This window comes from Dermacentor andersoni, chromosome 3 (assembly GCF_023375885.2).
Source record: "Dermacentor andersoni chromosome 3, qqDerAnde1_hic_scaffold, whole genome shotgun sequence".
Classification (NCBI taxonomy): domain Eukaryota; kingdom Metazoa; phylum Arthropoda; class Arachnida; order Ixodida; family Ixodidae; genus Dermacentor; species Dermacentor andersoni.
In genome coordinates this window covers 196320830-196342440 of record NC_092816.1, presented here as the reverse complement: position 1 = coordinate 196342440, position 21611 = coordinate 196320830, and the positions used below count along the sequence as shown (strand labels likewise).

At 49.6% G+C, this 21611-nt stretch overlaps 1 protein-coding gene across 1 annotated transcript in view; it reads right to left on the bottom strand.

Moving 5' to 3' along the window:
* LOC126524387 (fatty acid synthase-like) overlaps window positions 1-21611 on the bottom strand; it is a 270389-nt gene that overhangs the window by 173665 nt on the left and 75113 nt on the right. The window contains exon 11 of the mRNA XM_055067059.2: window positions 2954-3211. Coding sequence (XP_054923034.2) covers window positions 2954-3211 — 258 coding nt within the window. The remainder of the gene's footprint in view (window positions 1-2953; window positions 3212-21611) is intronic.

Genomic DNA, 21611 nt, shown 5'->3' with positions numbered 1-21611 from the left:
CCTCCTTCTGGCGAGAAAGAAATATTTTGCAATTTTTTAGACGCTTTGCTATTGTACGCCTGTTCTAGCAATGAACCTGTGATAATCATGGGAGATATAAACATAGACATGAGCTCACATGACACGTGGGCTTGGCATCTGAAATCAATTCTAGCTTGCCACGCCTGCACAAACCACATTAAGTTACCAACCAGAGTTACAGAGAATAGTGCCACATTGATTGACATCTGTGTTACAAACTTAAATGAAGATGAAGTACTTGCCGGTGTTCTTACAAGTGATATAAGTGACCATTTACCCCTATTTTCTTTTATCAATTCCACTAACATTCGCGCTACCCGGACAGCTTGTCATCGTCGAATAATAAATAATTTTTCGTTACAACACTTTCGGGAATTAATTGTAGCTATAGACTGGCAGGCGGTCTACAATGAAAGTGATGTTAACGCAGCTTTCAACATTTTTCTTTCCAGCATACAAACTTCTTATGAATCCGCTTTCCCGATACGATATGAACGTACCAGAAATAAGAAAGTACGAAAACCTTGGATAAACCGTCATTTGTATAATGAGATAAAGAAGAAAAATGCGATGTACCACCTTTTCATAAAAACACGTGACCAAGAACAGTTGGCGACATTCAAAAAGTTCAGAAATCATCTACAAATCAAACTGAAGAAAGCTAAACAAGATTACTATCTACAACTGTTTTCTAGCATACGTAACGAACCGAAACTGATATGGAACGCAGTGAATAATACAACCAGTAGAAAGCCGAGTATCGCGTCCCAGACACCATTACTGCACAAAAGTCAAATGACGAGCATGAACGAACATTTCGTTCAGGCTGGTACATGTACATCGAGGCGACGCGAAAGAAGAGTGGTTCCTGCAATCGACATCCCACTGGTGACCAGCTCCATTTTTCTACAACCCACAGATAGCGTTGAGATGCAATCTCTGATACACAAAATGAAGAGCACAGCCTCGGCCGGACCCGACGGAATTCAACCGAAGCCGATAAAATATGTCTCAAGTGAAATAAGTGTCGTTCTAGCTTATATTGTTAATTTGTCAATATCTTCAGGGATCTTTCCAGATGCTTTAAAAACCGCTCGCATAACACCAATACATAAAGGTGGTGCGAAAGATCAAGTCTCAAATTACAGACCAATTTCGGTCTTGAATATATTTTCAAAGCTTTTCGAAAGCGTCGTAGTTGACAGGCTGGGGTCTTTCTTGACTAAACACAGTGTAATCTCAGAGTACCAATATGGTTTCCAAAAGAATAAGTCAGCAGAGCAAGCGCTTCTAGATATCAAGGATAAAATAATTGAGAACATCGAAAAACAGAAGGTTACACTTGGCCTTTTTCTAGATTTACGGAAGGCTTTCGACTCGATCGATCATAAAATATTATTCCATAAACTAGAAATCTACGGAATACGCGGCGTCGCTAATGATTTAATAAGAAGTTACCTAACGAATCGAAGCCAATTTGTTCAGATAAATTCTAGTACCTCTGACATTTTGCCTATAAAACAGGGTGTACCTCAGGGCTCAAAACTTGGCCCACTATTGCTCTTAATTTATGTAAATGATATTGTACGAATACCCGACTCCCCTGACCTGGCAATGTATGCCGATGATACCAACGTGTTTTTTACTTCCAGTAACACTTCTGAACTTTCTGTCAGTGTTAATGCGTATCTCAATCGCTTATCAGTGTGGTTGAGTGCAAATAGTCTTGAATTAAATACTGCAAAAACAACATACATTTTATTCAGGGCTCGTAACAAGACCATACCTAATGACATTATCATTAATTACAATGGTATAGCAATTAACCATGTCCAAGAACAAAAATTCTTAGGCGTTTGGTTCGACGAACATTTATCTTGGAGTTCGCATATAAGGATGCTATGCAATGACCTTTCTAAATCTGTCGGTATCATTAACAGGATAACCCAGCTGATTCCGCTTTGGCTCAAACAACAGTTATACAATACTCTCATTTACACTAAACTTTGCTACGGGGTCCTGGTTTGGGGTACTACTTCAAAAGCAAACTACAACAAATTAATTCTCTTACAGAAACGAATCCTTCGTATATACTGCAATTACCATGGCCGTTTTGTAGACCTTGAAACAGCTCCATTATTTCAACGCTACTCCCTTCTTCGAGCAGACAGGATATATTATAAGAAACTTCTGATGACCATGCACAAGCAAAAATTATTCACCAAAATAGACAACGATGAAATACCTCGTTATGCATTGCGCCGGAATACCAGACACTTACCGAAAACAAGAACAAATTATGGTAAGCACACTTTCATATATCAGTCGACAGAAATAGTAAACAAGGTAGGAGAATTGTTAAACTTCAGTGCTTCAGAAAGTACCTATAAAAAACAGCTTAATGCATTATTACTTGCCGATGACATTGCTTTCACTAATTATTAACATTTTTCATTTTATTGCCTCTGTTTGTAGACATGTATGATCTAACAAAGAGCGCATACTGTGCTACTCTTTATGAGGCTTGCTGGTTCTAACGAACAAATATTGTAATCATTTTTGTTCATGAATTGATGAACTCTTGTGTGAAATATCTATGTACGTTATATGTGTATTCATTTGTACTGATTTCATCCGCTGTTGTAACCGTGGGGTCTGGGACCTCTGTCAGGCCTGCGTGCCTTTAGTCCCAGTCTCCCCTCGCTCGGACGAGAAATAAAGTACATATGATGATGATAAAAAAAAAAAAATGAGGGGAAGAGCCTCGCACAAGGCCCAGTTGAATATTTTTTTATCCACAATTATCTCAGCTTGCAGTAAATTTCGGGTATCATCTAGTGACGATTCTTTTTTATTTAATTTTCGTACGAAAACGTGTGAAGTGTCTGAGGAAAGGGGATCTTAACGATTCGCGAGTGCTGCAGGGTTTGACCTTTGACGATGGGCCGTAGTCCTCCAACTTGGTGACGGTCCACGACTGCGAGTGGTCCCAGCTGACAAGGTGTGCTATGCTGGGAGTCCCGCGTGGTACAGGTATTGGCACCGGCGGATACAGCGGCGACAGATCAACCTTCACGCCGAGAACGTGCAGCTTTCCCAGTGAGTTGAGAAAGAACGCCGCGTTGTCCACGTTGCGCTTCATGAGGCCCAGGCTGGCGGCATCACTGCCCAGAGCACGGCGCAAGACTGCCTGTAATTCGTTGAATAAGAAACCCATGGAAGAGGACATCATAGTGGGAAATAGCTGAAAGCGAAGCGATGCGCTAACGAATCGTAATGATATTCATCACGTCCGTCATTTTTATTATGCATCTTGTCATCATCATTATGCGAGGGCTTTAAGCGTTCACTTGCGTTGCACCGCTGTGACTTGCCTTTTCTTCTCCATTTCTTGGGGGGATTCGAAAACGAGCGCAAGAACGCAGAAAATGTTCCGAAGGGGAAATTCTTTTTCCATTCACTCCCTAGATTGGCCAGCACGCTGCCATGTCGTCGTTAATATTGGTTTCCGCCTTCCGGTTGAACTAATAATGTAGTATATCATTATCACCTCAATAATTAGTTATCAAATACAGCCACATGTTAGCATCCTGTGTTAATAGAGCGCGTTAGCATACAGCCACTGTCTACGCCGTTGAATCTATCGCCTCGGCCAACTTCCAGCTTGGTGCTCGTTCAATCGAACCAGGCCGCGGATGCACATGGGGATGCTTAGCTCACGCGTGCAAATTGTCCACGAGTTTGCCATCTTGTTGCTATGCCTCAACGTAAAGACGACGCTTTGTCTCAACTTTCACGCTTCCCTCAAGGAAAGTGACATAATGCTGCTGTGCCAATCACTAGAGACGGTTTGCTAGCTGTGCTCCTAATTAATACGAGCTTGTTAGCTCGGGCAGAACTTCTCAGTTAGGAAGAAATAGTAAGCTTCGGGTTGGTCACTTTGAAGGAACGGAGAAGTAGTGAAATCTTCGCCACCGTATTTATCGGCTAGTGTTCGGAGACCCACTGTTTGTGATGACTGCAGAAAAGCGAGCATTCACTCGCCGTTCCTCAACAATCGCCCTTCTGGGCCTTACAGCGAACTTGATAAACAGGCGTAGCGCGTTGAAGGCACGTACAAGGCGAACACTTCGCAAAATAAAGAAACAGAGCGAGAGAGAGAGAGTCACCATGGAGGCACTTTCTGACGCCGGCACTGTACCAGCCTTGGTGACCACTAATTATCACGTCACACGCGTTTTTTTTTTGTTCTAAATTTTATATTCACACGACATGTCTCGGTCATTGGAGGTCATCGTGCAGGTTCGATAAATTTGAGCCTAATGCATTCATCGCGTGATCAGCTGTTATAAGATGCGCATCAGGATGAGGAACGCATGAACACCAACTGGTGCCACGCATTGTTGTATTCTGTTTAACAAAGAAGCCGCTATACGCGTCCTTAGCGTGCAGCCAAAGCCGACTCCCTCACTGGTATTACGCGGTCGGCAGCTTCCATGCATTGCACAGATATGATGGGGCGAAAACCACTTAAAATAATAGCAGCCATGTTATCACACTGTTACACTATCTAGTGAACAGGGTTGAGCGGACAAAACTAATCTTGAAAGAAACGTTTCCGCTTTAGGTGCAATAATCAATAGAGCAAAATTTGTTATACTAAAAACTGCAAATATTCGTAAAGTTCTTCCTCAGCACGCAGAGCATATACCGAGGGCGTAAGCACGGCGTTGACGTTCCTGAACCTGCGTCTTTTCATAGATTGAGGTATTGTTTGCAATCGTGGTCTTTTTGTTGATACGGAATCCCGCATCTGCTGCTTTCGCTTGCTATATCTGACCCGTCCTTCGTCCTGGTTTTACGTTTTGACGGTTCGAAACTTCTCTTCGGTGGTAGTGGCATAAATTTTGTACGCGGAAAAATTACGGATACTATTGAACACCGTAAGGCAGCAAGCCGGACCCTGAAGGTTTCCACTACAACTTTGCTAAGGTAAAATCAATAACATGTATGTGATAACATGCAGCAAGTAAAAAAAAAAAAGAAACATAGATGTCTTCCACGTGAATGAAAGAAAACGTACGTTGTTAGCCACCTCCAGAGAATTCATGTAGTGTCTATTGTTCCTGAAGGAGAACTGACATTTGTGTACCGCTTTTCTTGTTTTTAGGTAGCTATTGGCTTCCTAATCTTCAGTACGAAGCGATAATGACTCGAGAGTGCTAAAATTCAATAATTCGACTAACTTATTTGTGGCCCATTGCAAACACGTGTCAAACGCAGCGCGGCTGCGGTCCAGCAATAGCAGAATATTGTTTCCATCGAAAGTGGAGGCAGCGGCCACTTAAGAGCCCGCCAGACAGCCCGGAGTGTCACTGAAGGCCATAAAATGACTGTCGCTGAAGTTTGCCGAGTTTGCATTCACTTCAGTAAAGCAAGGCACGCGCCTTCCCCTCTTACCCTCCCGGCGAGTGCAGAACGCACACAGCTTTTGTCAGTAGAGATAGTGTGCTGGTGTAGACGCTGGTACCACGAGACGATCGCCGCAGGTTTGGATGACGCGAAGAGTCTCGTTTCTCTCGTCCGAAGCCGAACTGCACTGGATACGTGTTTCTAAGTGGTTGCGCTAACGGTAGGGTAATCAATTATTTGTTCCGCTTTCAGGAAACTGAAGATGCATATAGCATAATTGCTGTTTTGGTGCCTATTCCATAAAGCATTAAAATTGTTTAAAAAATCTGTCATTACTCATTTATTTATTGAATAATTTGCGTCATGTGATTAGCAATATGGTAATTATTAAATTTGTTGCCAATATGTCAATAACAGGTATCTAAATAGTTACATTTCAGTGCATCACTTTGATTTCTTTGGAAGGCGGTAATATTAGCGTAGCTCGATCATCCGCTGTTGAAAGACACCCCGTAAAATCCTTTAAAGCTAGCACAGCCTGCCGCTGGTGTTCCGCTTAGGCTTTATGGAATGGGCATTAAAATGCGTCTTTATATGAAGAAAAAAGCTGCGCAAGAGGTGGCGCATCAAAAACAATTTAAACGAGTATTTTCAAATTCTAACTGTAACAGTTGTATCCACATTGTAGCCATATAAATATAATAAAGAATATATTCAGATAATTACTTCACACAGACAGAAAATTACTGGCCACATCCTCTCGAGCTTCTCAATAAGAAACACTTGGGTTCATCCGCGCATAGGGCTTCCCGTTCTGTTTTGAAACGTGATCTGTCGTATCTGCGAGATCCAGCGTAAGAAAAGAAAACAGATATATGCGAATATTCGAGACCGGATCAAATACGAACCGAATCGAGCCAGAGGCGAATAAGATATCGAGTACTTTTGGAATAATAATTCAATTGCTAAGCATCATTGCTAAGCACCTGCCGCGCACATGCCATATGCGCAGTAGTATTCCTATATATTGGCAGGTGAATTTGGTTGGCTTTGTCGGGCGACACGTTTCACCGCCTAACAAATGTTATCGCACAGCGCAGGACGCGCCTGCATGTATCGGAAGTTTCTGGAACGTTATCGATGCTTCTATCCGCTGTCTGTTGTCGCCGAACCTTCTGTAATCTGATCGCATGTGTGCGCGACGCGAACCATGTAGAACTTTCTGGAAGGCACGCGGGTCCCAGCGATTTCTCTGGAACGTTCGACGACTGATGTATAAAAGCCGCCGCGCTTGACCCACTGATAAGATTTTCGACTATTGCAGACTGTGTTCGCCGCTGCCGCCGTTCTTTGAGTGTAGCGTGTTTTTGAGGGCACAAGTTCGCCCAATAAAACGCTAGTTTCGTCTTTCTAAGTTTGGCTGCTTTCTTCACAGTCGCTACCAAGTGACAATATGCTCCCGCAGGGAGCAGAGTTGCGCATAACTTTTCCGGCGCCGCTCGCACCGCTATTCGCCGAGTGCTATCACGTGGTGCAAGAGGAAATCAAATGCTGAACTGCGCCTCTGCAAAGCCAACATGACGGGCGCGGCGCCGTGTCGTTTGCGTCAGTGCCATCGAAATTGGAAATAGCGCACCGTCGAGCGTGCGCGGCACTAATCGGCTCCGGATTGCAGGTACGGTATTCGGCGACATTAATGACTTTGGTGAAGTGATAAGAAACACATAATTTTGACACTTGCATAACGCGGGGCAGCGCACCAAACTGCACAGACCGCACGGAATGGGGCAACGCTTTTTACGCAGTGCAGTGCGGACGGACGAGAACGGCCGGTACTGAAAGGGACCGGGATATGGAAGGTGCGTTCGCCTTGTTTAAAGAGGCGAGTTCGGCTTGTTTACACTAACGCAGCATTTATCTCAAGTAACACTCCTGTACGCGTTGAAATGCGTACGCTTGGCATGAGAGGTCGTTCGCTTGTGCAAATCTTGCGTATGTGTGCAGCGCGACACAGGCGTGGAACAAAGAATGAAGGGCACATCTGTGTCATGCTGCACATATATGCCAAGAACGTTAACTCACCAAATCGCGCAATTCGGTGTGTTGCTTGTGCGATTGTTCTGAGTATGCGGGTCTAGAAGAGTGCGTTCAAAACAGTAAATGCTAGCAAACACAATTTTCCTGCTGCACCCTGGTTTTTCTCTACTGTGTTTCTTTGTGTCGGCGTTCTGATTTTTCATCTGAGGTCGGTTGATGTGCTGGCGTTCATTGTTTTGTAGTAAGCGAAAACATCGTGCACTCCCGCCGATGAGACAGCTGTGATAGCTTCCGGATTTACCTCCTGCCATATGTGTCTTGTTCGATCAGCTTTAGTCTACGTGAGGAATACAAAATTCTTTTTGTATGTTTAATAAGCGCAGTGTTATAATAAAGTGACCTGAGTAGTACGAATAAATAAAAAAATGTGTTGTCATATTACAGTCTGCATTTCGTGAATAATTACTTTGCAAGTTTGCCATCTTATGTTATTAGTGCAATAAAAATAACCTGTTGTTACTCTTAATAACTTGGTGCCTCTCTAATGGCCTTGAATTCTGCCCCCAAGGCTCCACGAACAAGCACTCATCCCCTGCTGCCACCAGCCATTGCTCATCCATTCCTTTGTAAGAAATAAATTTTATCAATAAGCTCGTGCGTCTTTAATCTTTTCCAATTGCAGATTTTCTGCTACGAAGCAGCTGTTAACTGCGCGGTTTGAATCATAAAAATAAGCTTTGCATAAAATGTGCTCATGTGAACATTTGAAATGTGAAATATGTGCGTGTATATATTGACACGTGTGCTTATCTTTATCGGCCGACCACGTTTCGCCGCTTAACAAATGTAATCGCACAGCGAGGGACGCGCCTGCATGTATCCGACGTTAATGGAAAGTTATCGATGCTTCTACCCGGCTGTCTGTTGTCGCCGAACCTTGTGTTATCTGATTTCATCGCGTGACTCGAATGTTGTAGAACTTTGTGGAAGGCATGCGGGTCCCAACGATTAGTCTGGAACATTCGACGACTGTTGTATAAAAGCCGACGCGCTTGACCCGCTGATCAGATTTTCGACGATCGCCGACTGTGTTCGCCGCTATCGTTGTGCTTTAAGTGTAGCCTGTTTTGTGGGCACAGGTTCGCCCAATAAAAGCTAGTTTTGCCTTTCACAGTACTGCTACTGTGTTCTTTAACGTCACTACCACGTGACATCTGGTGGAGGTGCTCTTCGTTCATGTACCGGACGCCCCCGACAAGCCGTGATCCAAGCCCGGACCGCAAAGAGAACACCAACGTAGTCCCGGAGCATCGAGCAAGCCGCCGTCTTCAACAGCTGCCCCCGGAGCACGGACTTCTACCTGAGAAGACCAAGAAGATTGTGGACAAGGCAACCCCAATGGCAGCCCCAGCGTCCCCCATCGTGCTGCAGCAGCCCAGGGAACCTCCGACGTTCCGCGGATCAACATTCGAGGACCCGGAAACCTGGCTCGAAACGTATGAGAGGGTCGCTAAGTTTAACAGTTGGAACAGCGACGACAAGCTGCGGCATGTCTATTTCGCATTGGAAGACGCCGCCAGGACGTGGTTCGAAAATCGGGAAGCCACCTTAACGACGTGGGACCTTTTCCGAAGCGGCTTCTTGCACACGTTTACAAGCGTCGTGCGAAAAGAGCGAGCCCAAGCTCTACTAGAAACCAGAGTGCAGCTGCCAAACGAGACGATCGCGATCTTCACGGAGGAGATGGCCCGTCTTTTCCGGCACGCCGACCCGGAAATGTCGGAGGAGAAAAACGTTCGCTTCCTGATGCGCGGCGTCAAGCAAGACCTTTTCGCCGGACTTATTCGTAACCCACCGAAGACTGTGGCTGAGTTTTCTGCAGAGGCATCGACGATCGAGAAAACTCTGGAGATGCGCACCCGGCAATATAACCGCCAGGGGCACACGCCGCAGTATGCCATCCAAGGACTGGGTTCGGACGACCTTCAAGAGACCATCAGGGCTATTGTGCGCGAAGAACTACGCATGGTCTTGCCATCGTCGCAGCCCCAAGTGGCCTCGATCGCCGACATCGTGAAAGAAGAGGTGCACCGATCGCTTGGTGTTGCTGAGGTGCAACCACAAGTACCGCAGCCCCAGCCAGAAGCGATGACTTACGCCGCCGTCGCCCGCCGTCAAGGCCCCCCTCCACGACCACGCCAGGGCCCCGTAACGCCGCTATTCCGTCGACCACCACCGCCGCCGCCAGCACGCCCACCCGTCGGCCAGCGCAGCTACCCGAGGAAGACAGACGTTTGGCGCGCTCCTTACCACCGCCCGCTCTGCTACCACTGCGGAGAAGCGGGTCACGTCTACCGACGATGCCCATACCAGGAGATGGGACTGCGAGGTTTCGCCGGCAATGCTCCGCGCCCGCAGCGAGGTGAACGCCCTCGCGATATCGCCGACTACCTCGCCGCTACTCAGTGGAGCTCTCGACGACCGTCGCGTTCGCCATCACCAGGCCGCTACCTGTCGCCGCAGCGCCGACCATACACTGGCCCAGCCCGGGGCCGGTCAGCGAGCCCATATCCGGAAAACTAAAAGCAGCAACCGATGGAGGTGCGGTTGCTGTTCGTCGAACTGACGAAGATCCTCAGCCGCCGACGAAGACGCCGAAGAAACCACCTCGACGACATAACGACACGCCGCCGTTCCGACGAAGTCTGGAAGCAAAGAATATGGCGACGAAAGACGACCTGACGACGCGACGTTCCAGCTTCAGTTCAACACGACGCAGCCGTGATCCGACGCCAAGACCTAACTGTAACGCAAGACAAAGAACCACCGACCTCGACGTGCTTCTCGACGGTGTTACGTTTCGCCTACAACGCGCGGTAATGCCGGCGCGGATGCAACGGACGCCGGGGCTTTGTTCAAAGCGGCGGACATTTTGGCCCGTCCGACGCCGCCGCAACGCCTACCCGCCAAGCGTGCCCAGGCGTGTTTCAGTGCCACGTGTCTTCGTGTGTGCGTGTGTGTGTGTGTGCCCTCGCTTGTCAAAGCGCGGCAGCCGGGGAGCGGAGTTCCCCGAATGAGGAGCCTGGAGGTCTCTCGGCTCAACTGTTCGCGCCGTCGTGTGGGTGAGGGTTGGCGATGCGTCACTACACTCGGTTCAGCAGGTCTCTCGGCCCGACAGTTCGCGCCGTCGTGGGCTCCTGCTGCGCCGTCCCGTGACCTTCATCCCGTGACCTTCCCTCCTTCCCTTTTGGACCGCGACGCCGGGAGTATAAGAGCAGCTGCCCCCGGACGCCAGGAGAGAGGCTCCGATTTGTACTGTTGAGTTACGTGCTCTCCCGTCTCTCCACTTCGGTCGACCTGACCGGCCGCTCTTTTGCTATGTTAGAATAAACAAGTTGTTTTGTTACCAGTCTTCTCTTGCTTTGCCGGGACCTTCGGATGCTTCCAGTGCCCCAGGCCGCCAGGCCAACGCTACCCTTGGGGCTTGCGACCCATTGGCAATAACGGGCGTCAGCACCGAGACCCCAACAACTCGGGCCAGCGGTGCGATTCCAACATCTGGTTGCCAGCGGTGAGATCGCGACAACGGAGGCCAGCAGCGAAGAGATGCGGTTGACTGTATGCTGAGCAGCACAACGACCATCCGGGAGCAGTGCAACGAGCCCTGTGTGATGACTGGTTGCCTGCAGCGGAACGACTGCGCTGAAGTCTTGGCTGCGAGGTTTGGTGAGTGCGGGACTTTCTTCTTCTGAGTTTTGCCAGGCTTTTGTTAGTGTCAGAAACAGAGCTGGTAATTGTGGTTGTCGTTTCTGCCGGGTTAGTTTGCGGCAAGACAATAGTAGGCAGTAGAGAAAGCAGCATTCAGAGCAGCCATGGATTTGAAGTCGTTGCGCAAACCGAAATTGCTGGAGCTTGCGAGAGAGTTGGGTCTGGATGTCTCAGACAAACTCAGAAAACCAGAACTGCTAAGGGCTATTCTTGAGTTAGAAGCTGAGGAGGACGAGCTGTCGGAATGCCTTGAGACCATTGAGGAGAGGGAGCTTGAACTTAAAGAACAGAAAGAGAAAGATGAGCGTGAACTTAAAGAGCAAAAAGAGAAACAGGAGCGCGAACGAAAAGAGCAGAAAGAGAAAGAAGAGCGCGAACACGCTTTGGAAATGAAGCGTCTCGAGGTAGAGATGGAACGCGCTCGTAATGGAAGTCAGGCACACGGTGCAGGAGAACGAGTATTGTTCAAAATGACTGACCTGATGCGGCCGTTTAAGCTTGGAGAGGACATTGGTTTGTTCCTGGTTAACTTTGAGCGAACGTGCGAGAAGCAGGGGTTCTCTCGGGAAACGTGGCCACAGCGCTTGCTCACTTTGCTACCCGGCGAGGCGGCCGATGTAGTCGCTCGCTTGGAGAGAGAGGAGGCAGAGGATTTCGACAAAGTGAAATCGAGTCTGCTAAAAAAGTACCGGCTGTCAGCGGAGGCGTTCCGTCGGAAGTTTCGGGAAAACGAGAAAGGCAGAAGTGAGTCATATACAGAGTTTGCGTACAGGCTTATGTCAAACATGCAGGAGTGGCTCAAAGAGGAGAAAGCGTTTGGTGACCACGAGAAAGTTCTGCAGTGTTTCGGGCTAGAACAGTTTTATAGTCGGTTACCTGAGAACGTGCGGTACTGGGTCTTGGATAGGCCAGACGTTAGTACGGTGGCTAGAGCCGCTGAGTTAGCCGAGGAGTTTGTGACGCGTCGGGCTCGCGGAGCTAAGGACGGTCAAAAGGGGGAATTTGGCTCCAAGTTTGAGAGGCCGAAGTTCACACCCATGAGAGCAAAGGGGGATACACGTAGTGCGGATGCGAGTGAAAGCAGTCCGACCGAACGTACGGAGACGGCGGCAACCGAAGCCGAACGCAGAAAGCGGTTCGAGATGAGGCAAGCGCGCGTTTGTTATACGTGCCAGAAGCCGGGTCACTTTTCGGCGCAGTGTCCAGAAACAAAAACACAAGTCGTGTTTTTGTCTATATGCAGCACTGACGAGAACATGAAGCTTCTCGAGCCTTACATGCGAGACCTCCTCGTGAACGGGAAAGAGTGCCGAGTGCTTCGCGATTCCGCAGCTACAATGGATGTAGTTCACCCCTCTTACGTAGAACCCGATATGTTCACGGGCGAGTGCGCATGGATCAAGCAAGCAGTGGAAGCTCATAGCGTGTGTCTGCCGGTAGCAAAAGTGCTTATTGAAGGACCTTTCGGAGCACTTGAGACGGAGGCCGCAGTGTCATCTATGCTGCCCCCCCAGTACCCGTAACTATTTTCAAACAGGTCCGATCACCTCCTGCGCGAGAAGGGGCTTTTGTTTGGTGAGGCTAGCGTTCAGACCTTAACCAGATCGAAGGTTCGGGAGCTCGCTGCAAAGGCGGTAGTTGCGGGGCCGACGTTGTTGAACGATGAGAAAGGGTCAGAGGCGCAGCAAGCTAGTATTCAGAGCACGCCCGAACGGGATAAAATTGAGCCTGTAGCGTTAAAGGCACCAGATACTGGAGAGGAAATTCCCGATGCGGGAAAGTTAGAAGAGCTTCCGGTCGAGCTTCCGGGACTAGGCTCAGTGACGAACAGGAAAGACACCGATCAAGTCATTAGTGACTTAATAAGTAAAGCATCGCTGTCGCCTGAGCAGAAAACCGAACTACACCAGCTCTTACAAGAGTTTCAAGGTCTGTTCTCTGAGAGGCCTGGTAGGACTTCTGTCCTTACTCATGACATAGAACTTACCTCCCCAGAGCCAGTACGATCCAAGGCGTACCGGGTGTCACCCCGCCAGAGCGATATTATGGAGGCTGAGGTAAAGAAAATGCTACAGCTCGGTGTTATTGAAGCGGGTGAGAGTGATTATACCTCCCCTTTGATTTTAGTTGAGGTACCGGGCAAGGAACCTCGTCCTTGCGTCGACTACCGCAGGCTTAATTCCATCACTAAGGATCAAATTTATCCGATCCCTAACATCGAGGAGCGCCTTGAGAGAGTGAGTAGCGCTCAGTTTATTTCCACCCTAGATCTTGTCAGGGGTTATTGGCAGGTTCCACTTACAGAAGAGGCTAGCAGGTATGCGGCGTTCATTTCACCAATGGGGACATTCCGTCCTAAAGTTTTGAGTTTTGGTTTGAAGAACGCGCCATACTGCTTTTCAAGCCTCATGGATAAAGTGTTGCGGGGACAGCAAGAATTCGCTTTACCGTATCTAGACGACGTAGCGATATTCTCCGCATCCTGGCCGGAGCATATGGCGCACTTGCGGGCAGTGCTAACCCGCCTGCGCGATGCGGGCTTGACAGTCAAAGCTCCCAAGTGCCAGTTAGCACAGGCCGAGGTTGTCTACCTCGGACACGTGATTGGTCGGGGTCGTCGCCGCCCCTCTGAAATAAAAGTGGCCGCTGTGCGAGACTTCCCGCAACCGCGCACGAAGACCGATATTCGGTCGTTCTTAGGTGTCGCCGGCTACTATCAGAGGTACATCCCCAGGTACTCTGATATCGCGGCTCCCTTGACGGATGCTCTGAGAAAGACAGAGCCGCAAACAGTCGTCTGGGACGAGACAAAGGAAAGAGCTTTTAGCGCCCTAAAGAGCGCCCTAACAAGCCAGCCTGTGCTACGATCGCCCGACTACACAAAAGGGTTCGTTGTTCAGTGTGATGCTAGTGAGCGAGGCATGGGCGTTGTACTGTGCCAACGGGAAAATGGAGAAGTAGAACACCCCGTCCTGTATGCTAGTCGTAAGCTGACCAGTCGTGAGCAGGCGTATAGCGCCACCGAGAAAGAGTGTGCGTGTATCGTGTGGGCCGTTCAGAAATTGTCATGTTACCTAGCCGGCTCGAGGTTTATCATTGAAACGGATCACTGCCCTCTCCAATGGCTGCAGACCATCTCTCCCAAAAATGGTCGCCTCCTGCGCTGGAGCCTCGCTTTGCAACAATATTCCTTTGAGGTGCGTTACAAAAAGGGGAGTCTCAACGGTAACGCCGATGGCTTAAGTCGAAGCCCCTAACGTGGGAATCAGCCTCAAAATTGCTTGTTACTGATGTTTTTCTTCCTGAGGCAGGATTTTTTTTTAACTTATTGCTTTTGTGTAGTGTTTCAAAGTGATGATGTGCTTTTTAGTGCAATTTTTCCGATTTGTGGACGCGTTCTGAGTGCTGCTAAACTACTGTAAGGAACTAGGCAGCAGTATAAAAGGGGAAAGAGCCTGGCAGGGCTTAGTGAGGGTTGTGCCGTGCTTGCTAACTGAGCGGTTGACTTTTGGCGTGGTTCTAACGCTTGCCGGAAACGAGAACAAAAATGTCAACTCTCCCGAAGTCACTTTGCAGTGTCCTGTGTGCACCTGAACGTGAGAACGAGGCCTTCTCTGTGCGCTGCGCTCAAGAAACGCCCAAGGACGCCCAACTTCGGTTATGAGCATCATCGAGCGACATCCCTCCGGACAGCGGATGCAGTCCCCTGACCATCGGGATCTCCTTCCCCCGGCGGGGCGGTCTGTTACGTTTCGCCTACAACGCGCGGTAATGCCGGCGCGGATGCAACGGACGCCGGGGCTTTGTTCAAAGCGGCGGACATTTTGGCCCGTCCGACGCCGCCGCAACGCCTACCCGCCAAGCGTGCCCAGGCGTGTTTCAGTGCCACGTGTCTTCGTGTGTGCGTGTGTGTGTGTGTGCCCTCGCTTGTCAAAGCGCGGCAGCCGGGGAGCGGAGTTCCCCGAATGAGGAGCCTGGAGGTCTCTCGGCTCAACTGTTCGCGCCGTCGTGTGGGTGAGGGTTGGCGATGCGTCACTACACTCGGTTCAGCAGGTCTCTCGGCCCGACAGTTCGCGCCGTCGTGGGCTCCTGCTGCGCCGTCCCGTGACCTTCATCCCGTGACCTTCCCTCCTTCCCTTTTGGACCGCGACGCCGGGAGTATAAGAGCAGCTGCCCCCGGACGCCAGGAGAGAGGCTCCGATTTGTACTGTTGAGTTACGTGCTCTCCCGTCTCTCCACTTCGGTCGACCTGACCGGCCGCTCTTTTGCTATGTTAGAATAAACAAGTTGTTTTGTTACCAGTCTTCTCTTGCTTTGCCGGGACCTTCGGATGCTTCCAGTGCCCCAGGCCGCCAGGCCAACGCTACCCTTGGGGCTTGCGACCCATTGGCAATAACGGGCGTCAGCACCGAGACCCCAACAACTCGGGCCAGCGGTGCGATTACAACAACGGCCACGCAGCCACCGCCTTAGTAGACACAGGAGCCGATTACTCCGTCATGAGTGGACCCATCGCCGCCCAGTATAGGAAAGTTAAGACGGCATGGGAAGGCCCTCAAATTCGCACCGCTGGAGGACACCTGATTACGCCGACTGGGATCTGCACGGCAAGAATTACCGTTCATGACCGGACTTACCCTGCCACCTTCGTTGTCCTCCAACAGTGTTCACGAGACGTCATTCTCGGCATGGACTTCCTGAATCAACATGACGCAGTCATCGACCTGAAGTCGAAATCGATAACGCTGTTACAAGATCAAGCGATACCGCCGGAGAGCTGTCGTAGTCACCACGCCTTGAGTGTGCTCGAAGATCAAGTGAGCATCCCGCCGCGCGCCAGCATTATTATTTCCGTCGGCACTGAAACACCCGCTGACGTAGAAGGCGTCATCGAGGGCGACCAACATCTACTGCTCGACCGTGAAATTTGCGTCGCAAGAGGGATCGCTCGACTCCACGGAGGGCAAAAGGAAGTTATGCTAACCAACTTCAGCCAAGAGTTCAAGCACATCAACAAGGGCACGACAATCGCATACATCGAGGAAATTGTGGAAACCAGCAATGCCTTTGTCCTCTCGGATTCAGCCGCATCTACCCCGATGAGCATTGTCCCCGAACCAGACTTCGACGTGAATCCAAGTCTTCCTATGAGTAAGCAGCAACAGATCAGAAGTCTTCTCCGACGATACAAAGACTGCTTTTCGACGTCATCGAGGATTCGACAAACACCAGTTGCAAAGCATCGCATAATAACCGAAGAGAGCGCTCGACCACTCCGCCAGAGCCCTTACCGAGTTTCGACGCGAGAACGTGAAGCTATTAGGCAACAAGTCGACGAAATGCTGCGCGACGACATCATCCAGCCGTCGAAAAGCCCGTGGGCCTCTCCTGTAGTCCTGATAAAGAAAAAGGACGGAACCCTAAGCTTCTGCGTCGATTATCGTCGACTGAACAAGATCACGAAGAAGGATGTGTACCCCCTCCCACGGATAGACGACGCATTGGATCGGCTCTGCAACGCTAAATACTTCTCGTCGATGGACCTCAAGTCTGGCTACTGGCAAATAGAAGTCGACGAGAGATATCGCGAAAAGACTGCCTTCATCACGCCAGACGGCCTCTACGAGTTCAAGGTCATGCCATTCGGACTGTGCTCGGCGCCTGCAACGTTTCAGCGCGTCATGGACACGGTGTTAGCCGGACTGAAGTGGCAGACGTGCCTTGTTTACCTGGATGACGTCGTTGTCTTCGCCGGAAATTTCGACGATCACCTTAGGCGGCTTGCGACAGTGTTAGAAGCCATCAAATCATCAGGGCTCACTCTGAAGCCGGAAAAGTGCCGCTTCGCTTACGATGAGCTTTTGTTCCTAGGCCACGTGATCATCAAATCAGGAGTACGCCCCGACCCACAGAAGACAGCTGCCATCGCAAAGTTCCCGCAGCCAGCCGACAAGAAGGCAGTGCGCAGATTCCTTGGCATGTGTGCCTACTATAGGCGCTTTGTCAAGGACGTCTCACGCATCGCGGAGCCGCTAACACATCTAACCAAATGTGATGTCGCGTTCAAGTGGGAAACGCCGCAGGCCAAGGCATTTCAAGAACTCAAACGACGCATGCAGTCGCCGCCGGTACTTGCACACTTCGACGAGGACGCCGATACCGAAATCCACACTGACGCCAGTAGCCTAGGCCTCGGTGCCGTCCTAGTCCAGAGGAAAGAAGGACTTGAAAGGGTGATATCGTACGCTAGCCGGTCGCTGTCAAAAGCGGAAAGTAACTATTCTACGACTGAAAAGGAATGCCTCGCCATCATTTGGGCTATAGCTAAATTCCGCCCTTACCTCTATGGCAGGCCATTCAATGTCGTCAGTGACCATCATGCATTGTGTTGGCTAGCTAACTTAAAGGACCCTTCAGGACGGCTGGCGCGGTGGAGCCTCAGACTACAAGAATATGACGTCACGGTAACATACAAGTCCGGAAGAAAACACTCCGACGCCGACTGCTTATCGCGCGCCCCCATCGATCCCCCGCCGCAAGACGACGAGGACGACGACGCCTTCCTTGGGATAATAAGCGCGGAAGACTTCACTAAACAGCAACGAGCAGACCCGGAGCTAAAAGGCCTCGTCGAGTATTTGGAAGGAAACACCGACGTTGTCCCTAGGGCATTTAAGCGCGGGTTGTCGTCGTTCACGCTACAAAACAACCTGCTCGTGAAGAAGAACTTCTCACCAGTCCGCGCCAGCTACCTTCTTGTTGTACCGTCAGCGCTGCGTCCAGATATACTGCACGCCCTACACGACGATCCAACCGCTGGGCACCTCGGATTCTCGCGGACGCTGTCGAGAATACAGGAAAGGTATTACTGGCCGCGTCTGACCGCCGACGTCGCCCGTTACGTCAAGACATGCCGAGACTGTCAACGACGCAAGACACCACCGACAAGGCCAGCAGGATTACTACAGCCGATCGAACCTCCTCGCCGACCATTCCAGCAGATTGGGATGGATTTTGTGGGGCCGTTTCCGATATCAACATCCGGGAATAAGTGGATCGTCGTGGCGACGGACTATCTCACCCGCTTTGCTGAAACTAAAGCTCTACCAAAAGGCAGCGCAGCCGAAGTGGCGAAATTTTTCGTCGAGAACATCCTGCTGCGACATGGTGCCCCAGAAGTCCTCATCACCGACAGAGGAACGGCTTTTACAGCAGAGCGCACCCAAGCCATTCTGCAGTACAGCCAGACAAGCCACAGGAGGACAACTGCCTACCATCCGCAGACGAATGGTCTCACGGAGTGCCTGAACAAGACCCTCGCCGACATGCTAGCAATGTACGTCGACGTCGAACACAAGACGTGGGACGCGATCCTGCCGTACGTAACCTTTGCGTTCAACACGGCGGTGCAAGAAACAACACAGATCACGCCGTTTAAGCTGGTTTACGGCAGGAACCCGACGACGACGCTTGACGCCATGCTGCCGCACGTAACTGACGAAGAGAATGTTGACGTCGCTAGCTATCTCCAGCGCGCCGACGAAGCCCGACAGCTCGCCCGCCTGCGAATCAAGAGCCAGCAGAGGACCGACAGCCGACACTACAACCTCCGACGACGCTTCGTCGAGTACCAGCCTGGCGACCGTGTTTGGGTCTGGACCCCGATACGCCGACGAGGACTCACTGACAAACTACTCCGACGCTATTTCGGACCCTACAAGGTCATCCGACGTATTGGCGCTCTGGACTATGAGGTCGTGCCAGACGGCATTTCGCATTCACAGCGGCGCCGCGCACGATCTGAAGTGGTCCACGTGGTGCGCCTTAAACCCTTTTACGGACGCTGACGAACTTCGTTATTTTTGTTCTTTTCTTTGCTACGAGTGCTTTTGTTTATTAACTTCGTTTGTTTGCAGCATCGGGTCGATGCTTTTTAAGAGGGGGGTATTGACACGTGTGCTTATCTTTATCGGCCGACCACGTTTCGCCGCTTAACAACTGTAATCGCACAGCGAGGGACGCGCCTGCATGTATCCGACGTTTCTGGAAAGTTATCGATGCTTCTACCCGGCTGTCTGTTGTCGCCGAACCTTGTGTTATCTGATTTCATCGCGTGACTCGAATGTTGTAGAACTTTGTGGAAGGCATGCGGGTCCCAACGATTAGTCTGGAACATTCGACGAATGTTGTATAAAAGCCGACGCGCTTGACCCGCTGATCAGATTTTCGACGATCGCCGACTGTGTTCGCCGCTATCGTTGTGCTTTAAGTGTAGCCTGTTTTGTGGGCACAGGTTCGCCCAATAAAAGCTAGTTTTGTCTTTCACAGTACTGCTACTGTGTTCTTTAACGTCACTACCACGTGACAATATGTACAGTCAACAGCAAAATATTGCGAGATGCGCGAGCGCGTGACAAAGTGACCCTTCTCCCCTTCTAGCGGTGACCCCTGCCGAGACCGACGCCTGTACGCATGCGCCTACCTCCGAGACTGCAAGCGTGCATGTTTCCGCACTTCCTCCTTGCGCGCCGGCGATATCCGAATGTAGCCGCGAGGTAGCCCTCTTGTGATATGCGCTGTGGCGGCTTCGACGGGCAGAACTTCGTTCATATAGCGACATCAGGGTTGTCTACCGCTCCAGGGACAAATATTTTCACGCCGACATTTTATCACGTTTGCAAATCCCACCCGATGTCGACAGCGTTTCGCCCCTGACAGCCACTGTATTAGCACTGCAGACTTGGCTTCAGAGTTGCAAATGGGTCCATGCCTAGCCGCTCTTCCGAAGCGTCGGAAGAATTCTCTTGGACTTCCGTTGTTTCGTGTGCTCCGCTGTCAAGTACCACACTTCGTAATTCGATATGGACTTCTCTACCGACGAAATTACCGTTGCGATCACCACACCGTGTTGGTGAAGCGGCTCATTGACAAGGCGAAGACACAAGAATACTCGGCACTCGTTGCACTAGCCCCCTAACTACTTTATTTCAGAACACACACATCATATTATATACTTGCGCACCCTCAGACATTAAAGATAAGCAAGGTAAGAATTAAAGCATCTTCAAATTCATTTGCCCACGCATACTAGGCCTTCAAAGATAGGCAAGATATCTATCATGGTGTGCAATCCTTTCCTATTGGGTGCTCACCTAACAAAGTCATTATCACACATTTTTTCTAGTAGATGGTTGACTGATACAGCCCTCTCCTCTATTGTAAATGTAAAAAGCTTCCACTATTTCCCCGGTATGCTGATCCTAATGCTGTGATGGAACTGTAGTGTCATTGGGAGGCGGCCGGCGTCCATGTTGTGAGCAATGCCCTTTAATGTGGGATTGAATGTTTACCCCAAGTGACGATTTATGCTCCAAAAGCCTTGTGTTTACAGAATAACCCCTTTGGGCGATATATATCTTTCCACAAGGTATGGGCAAACAGTATACAACGGACGACCTGCACTGGAGAAATTCTTCCTTCTGCTTGACCCTGCACCTATAGCCATTTACTTTTATTTTTGTTGAAACTCTACAATCTAGCCTGGCACGTATGTTACCAAGTTTTTAGGTGCTGAAAAAAAACTACTTCTAGACGATATTTGCTACCTACGTTTCGTAGGCTATGCGCAATCTTGTTTGAATATTGTATTGACGTAATCTTTATTCTGTCATCCTCTTTTCGATTGATCGTAGCGCTTCAACAAATATAAAAGTGAATGGTTATAGATGCTCGGTGAAGCACAGGAAAGTCTTTGTCAAGTGCAGCTCGTCGGTTACATACTGTTTGCCTCTATATTGTGGAAAAGTATTATACATCGGCCAAACGGGTCGGTGCATAAATGCAAGACGAAAAAATAAAGGTCACAGGGGCGAAACATTCATTCCCACATTGAAGGGCATTGCTCACAAGATGGATGCTGGCCGCTTCGCAGTGACATTACAGTGCTATCGTACCACAAGGCTCAGCTGCCCAGGGAAGTAGCGGAAGCTTTTTAACATTTGCAAGAGAGAAGAGGGTTGTATCAGTCAGCCATCTGCTCTTCTGAGCAGTGGAGATGTCGCGGTTTTGGAAGAAAACTAGAAAAAATGCGCAAGAAAAAACTTTGTTAGGGGAGCAACAAATGGGACAGGATTGCACACCATGATACATACGTTGTCTATCTTTGACGCCCGAGTATGCGCATGAAAACGAATTTGAAATGTGTTTAATTTTGGCTTACTTATCTATGGCGTATGGAGGCACGTAGGCATATAAATTAAAGTGTTTGTTCTGAAATAAAGTAGTTGCGAGTACAGCGAGTGTCGTGTATTCTTCTGTGTCTTCGCCTTGTCCTTGTCAATGAGCTGCTTCACCATCAGGGTATGATGAATAAT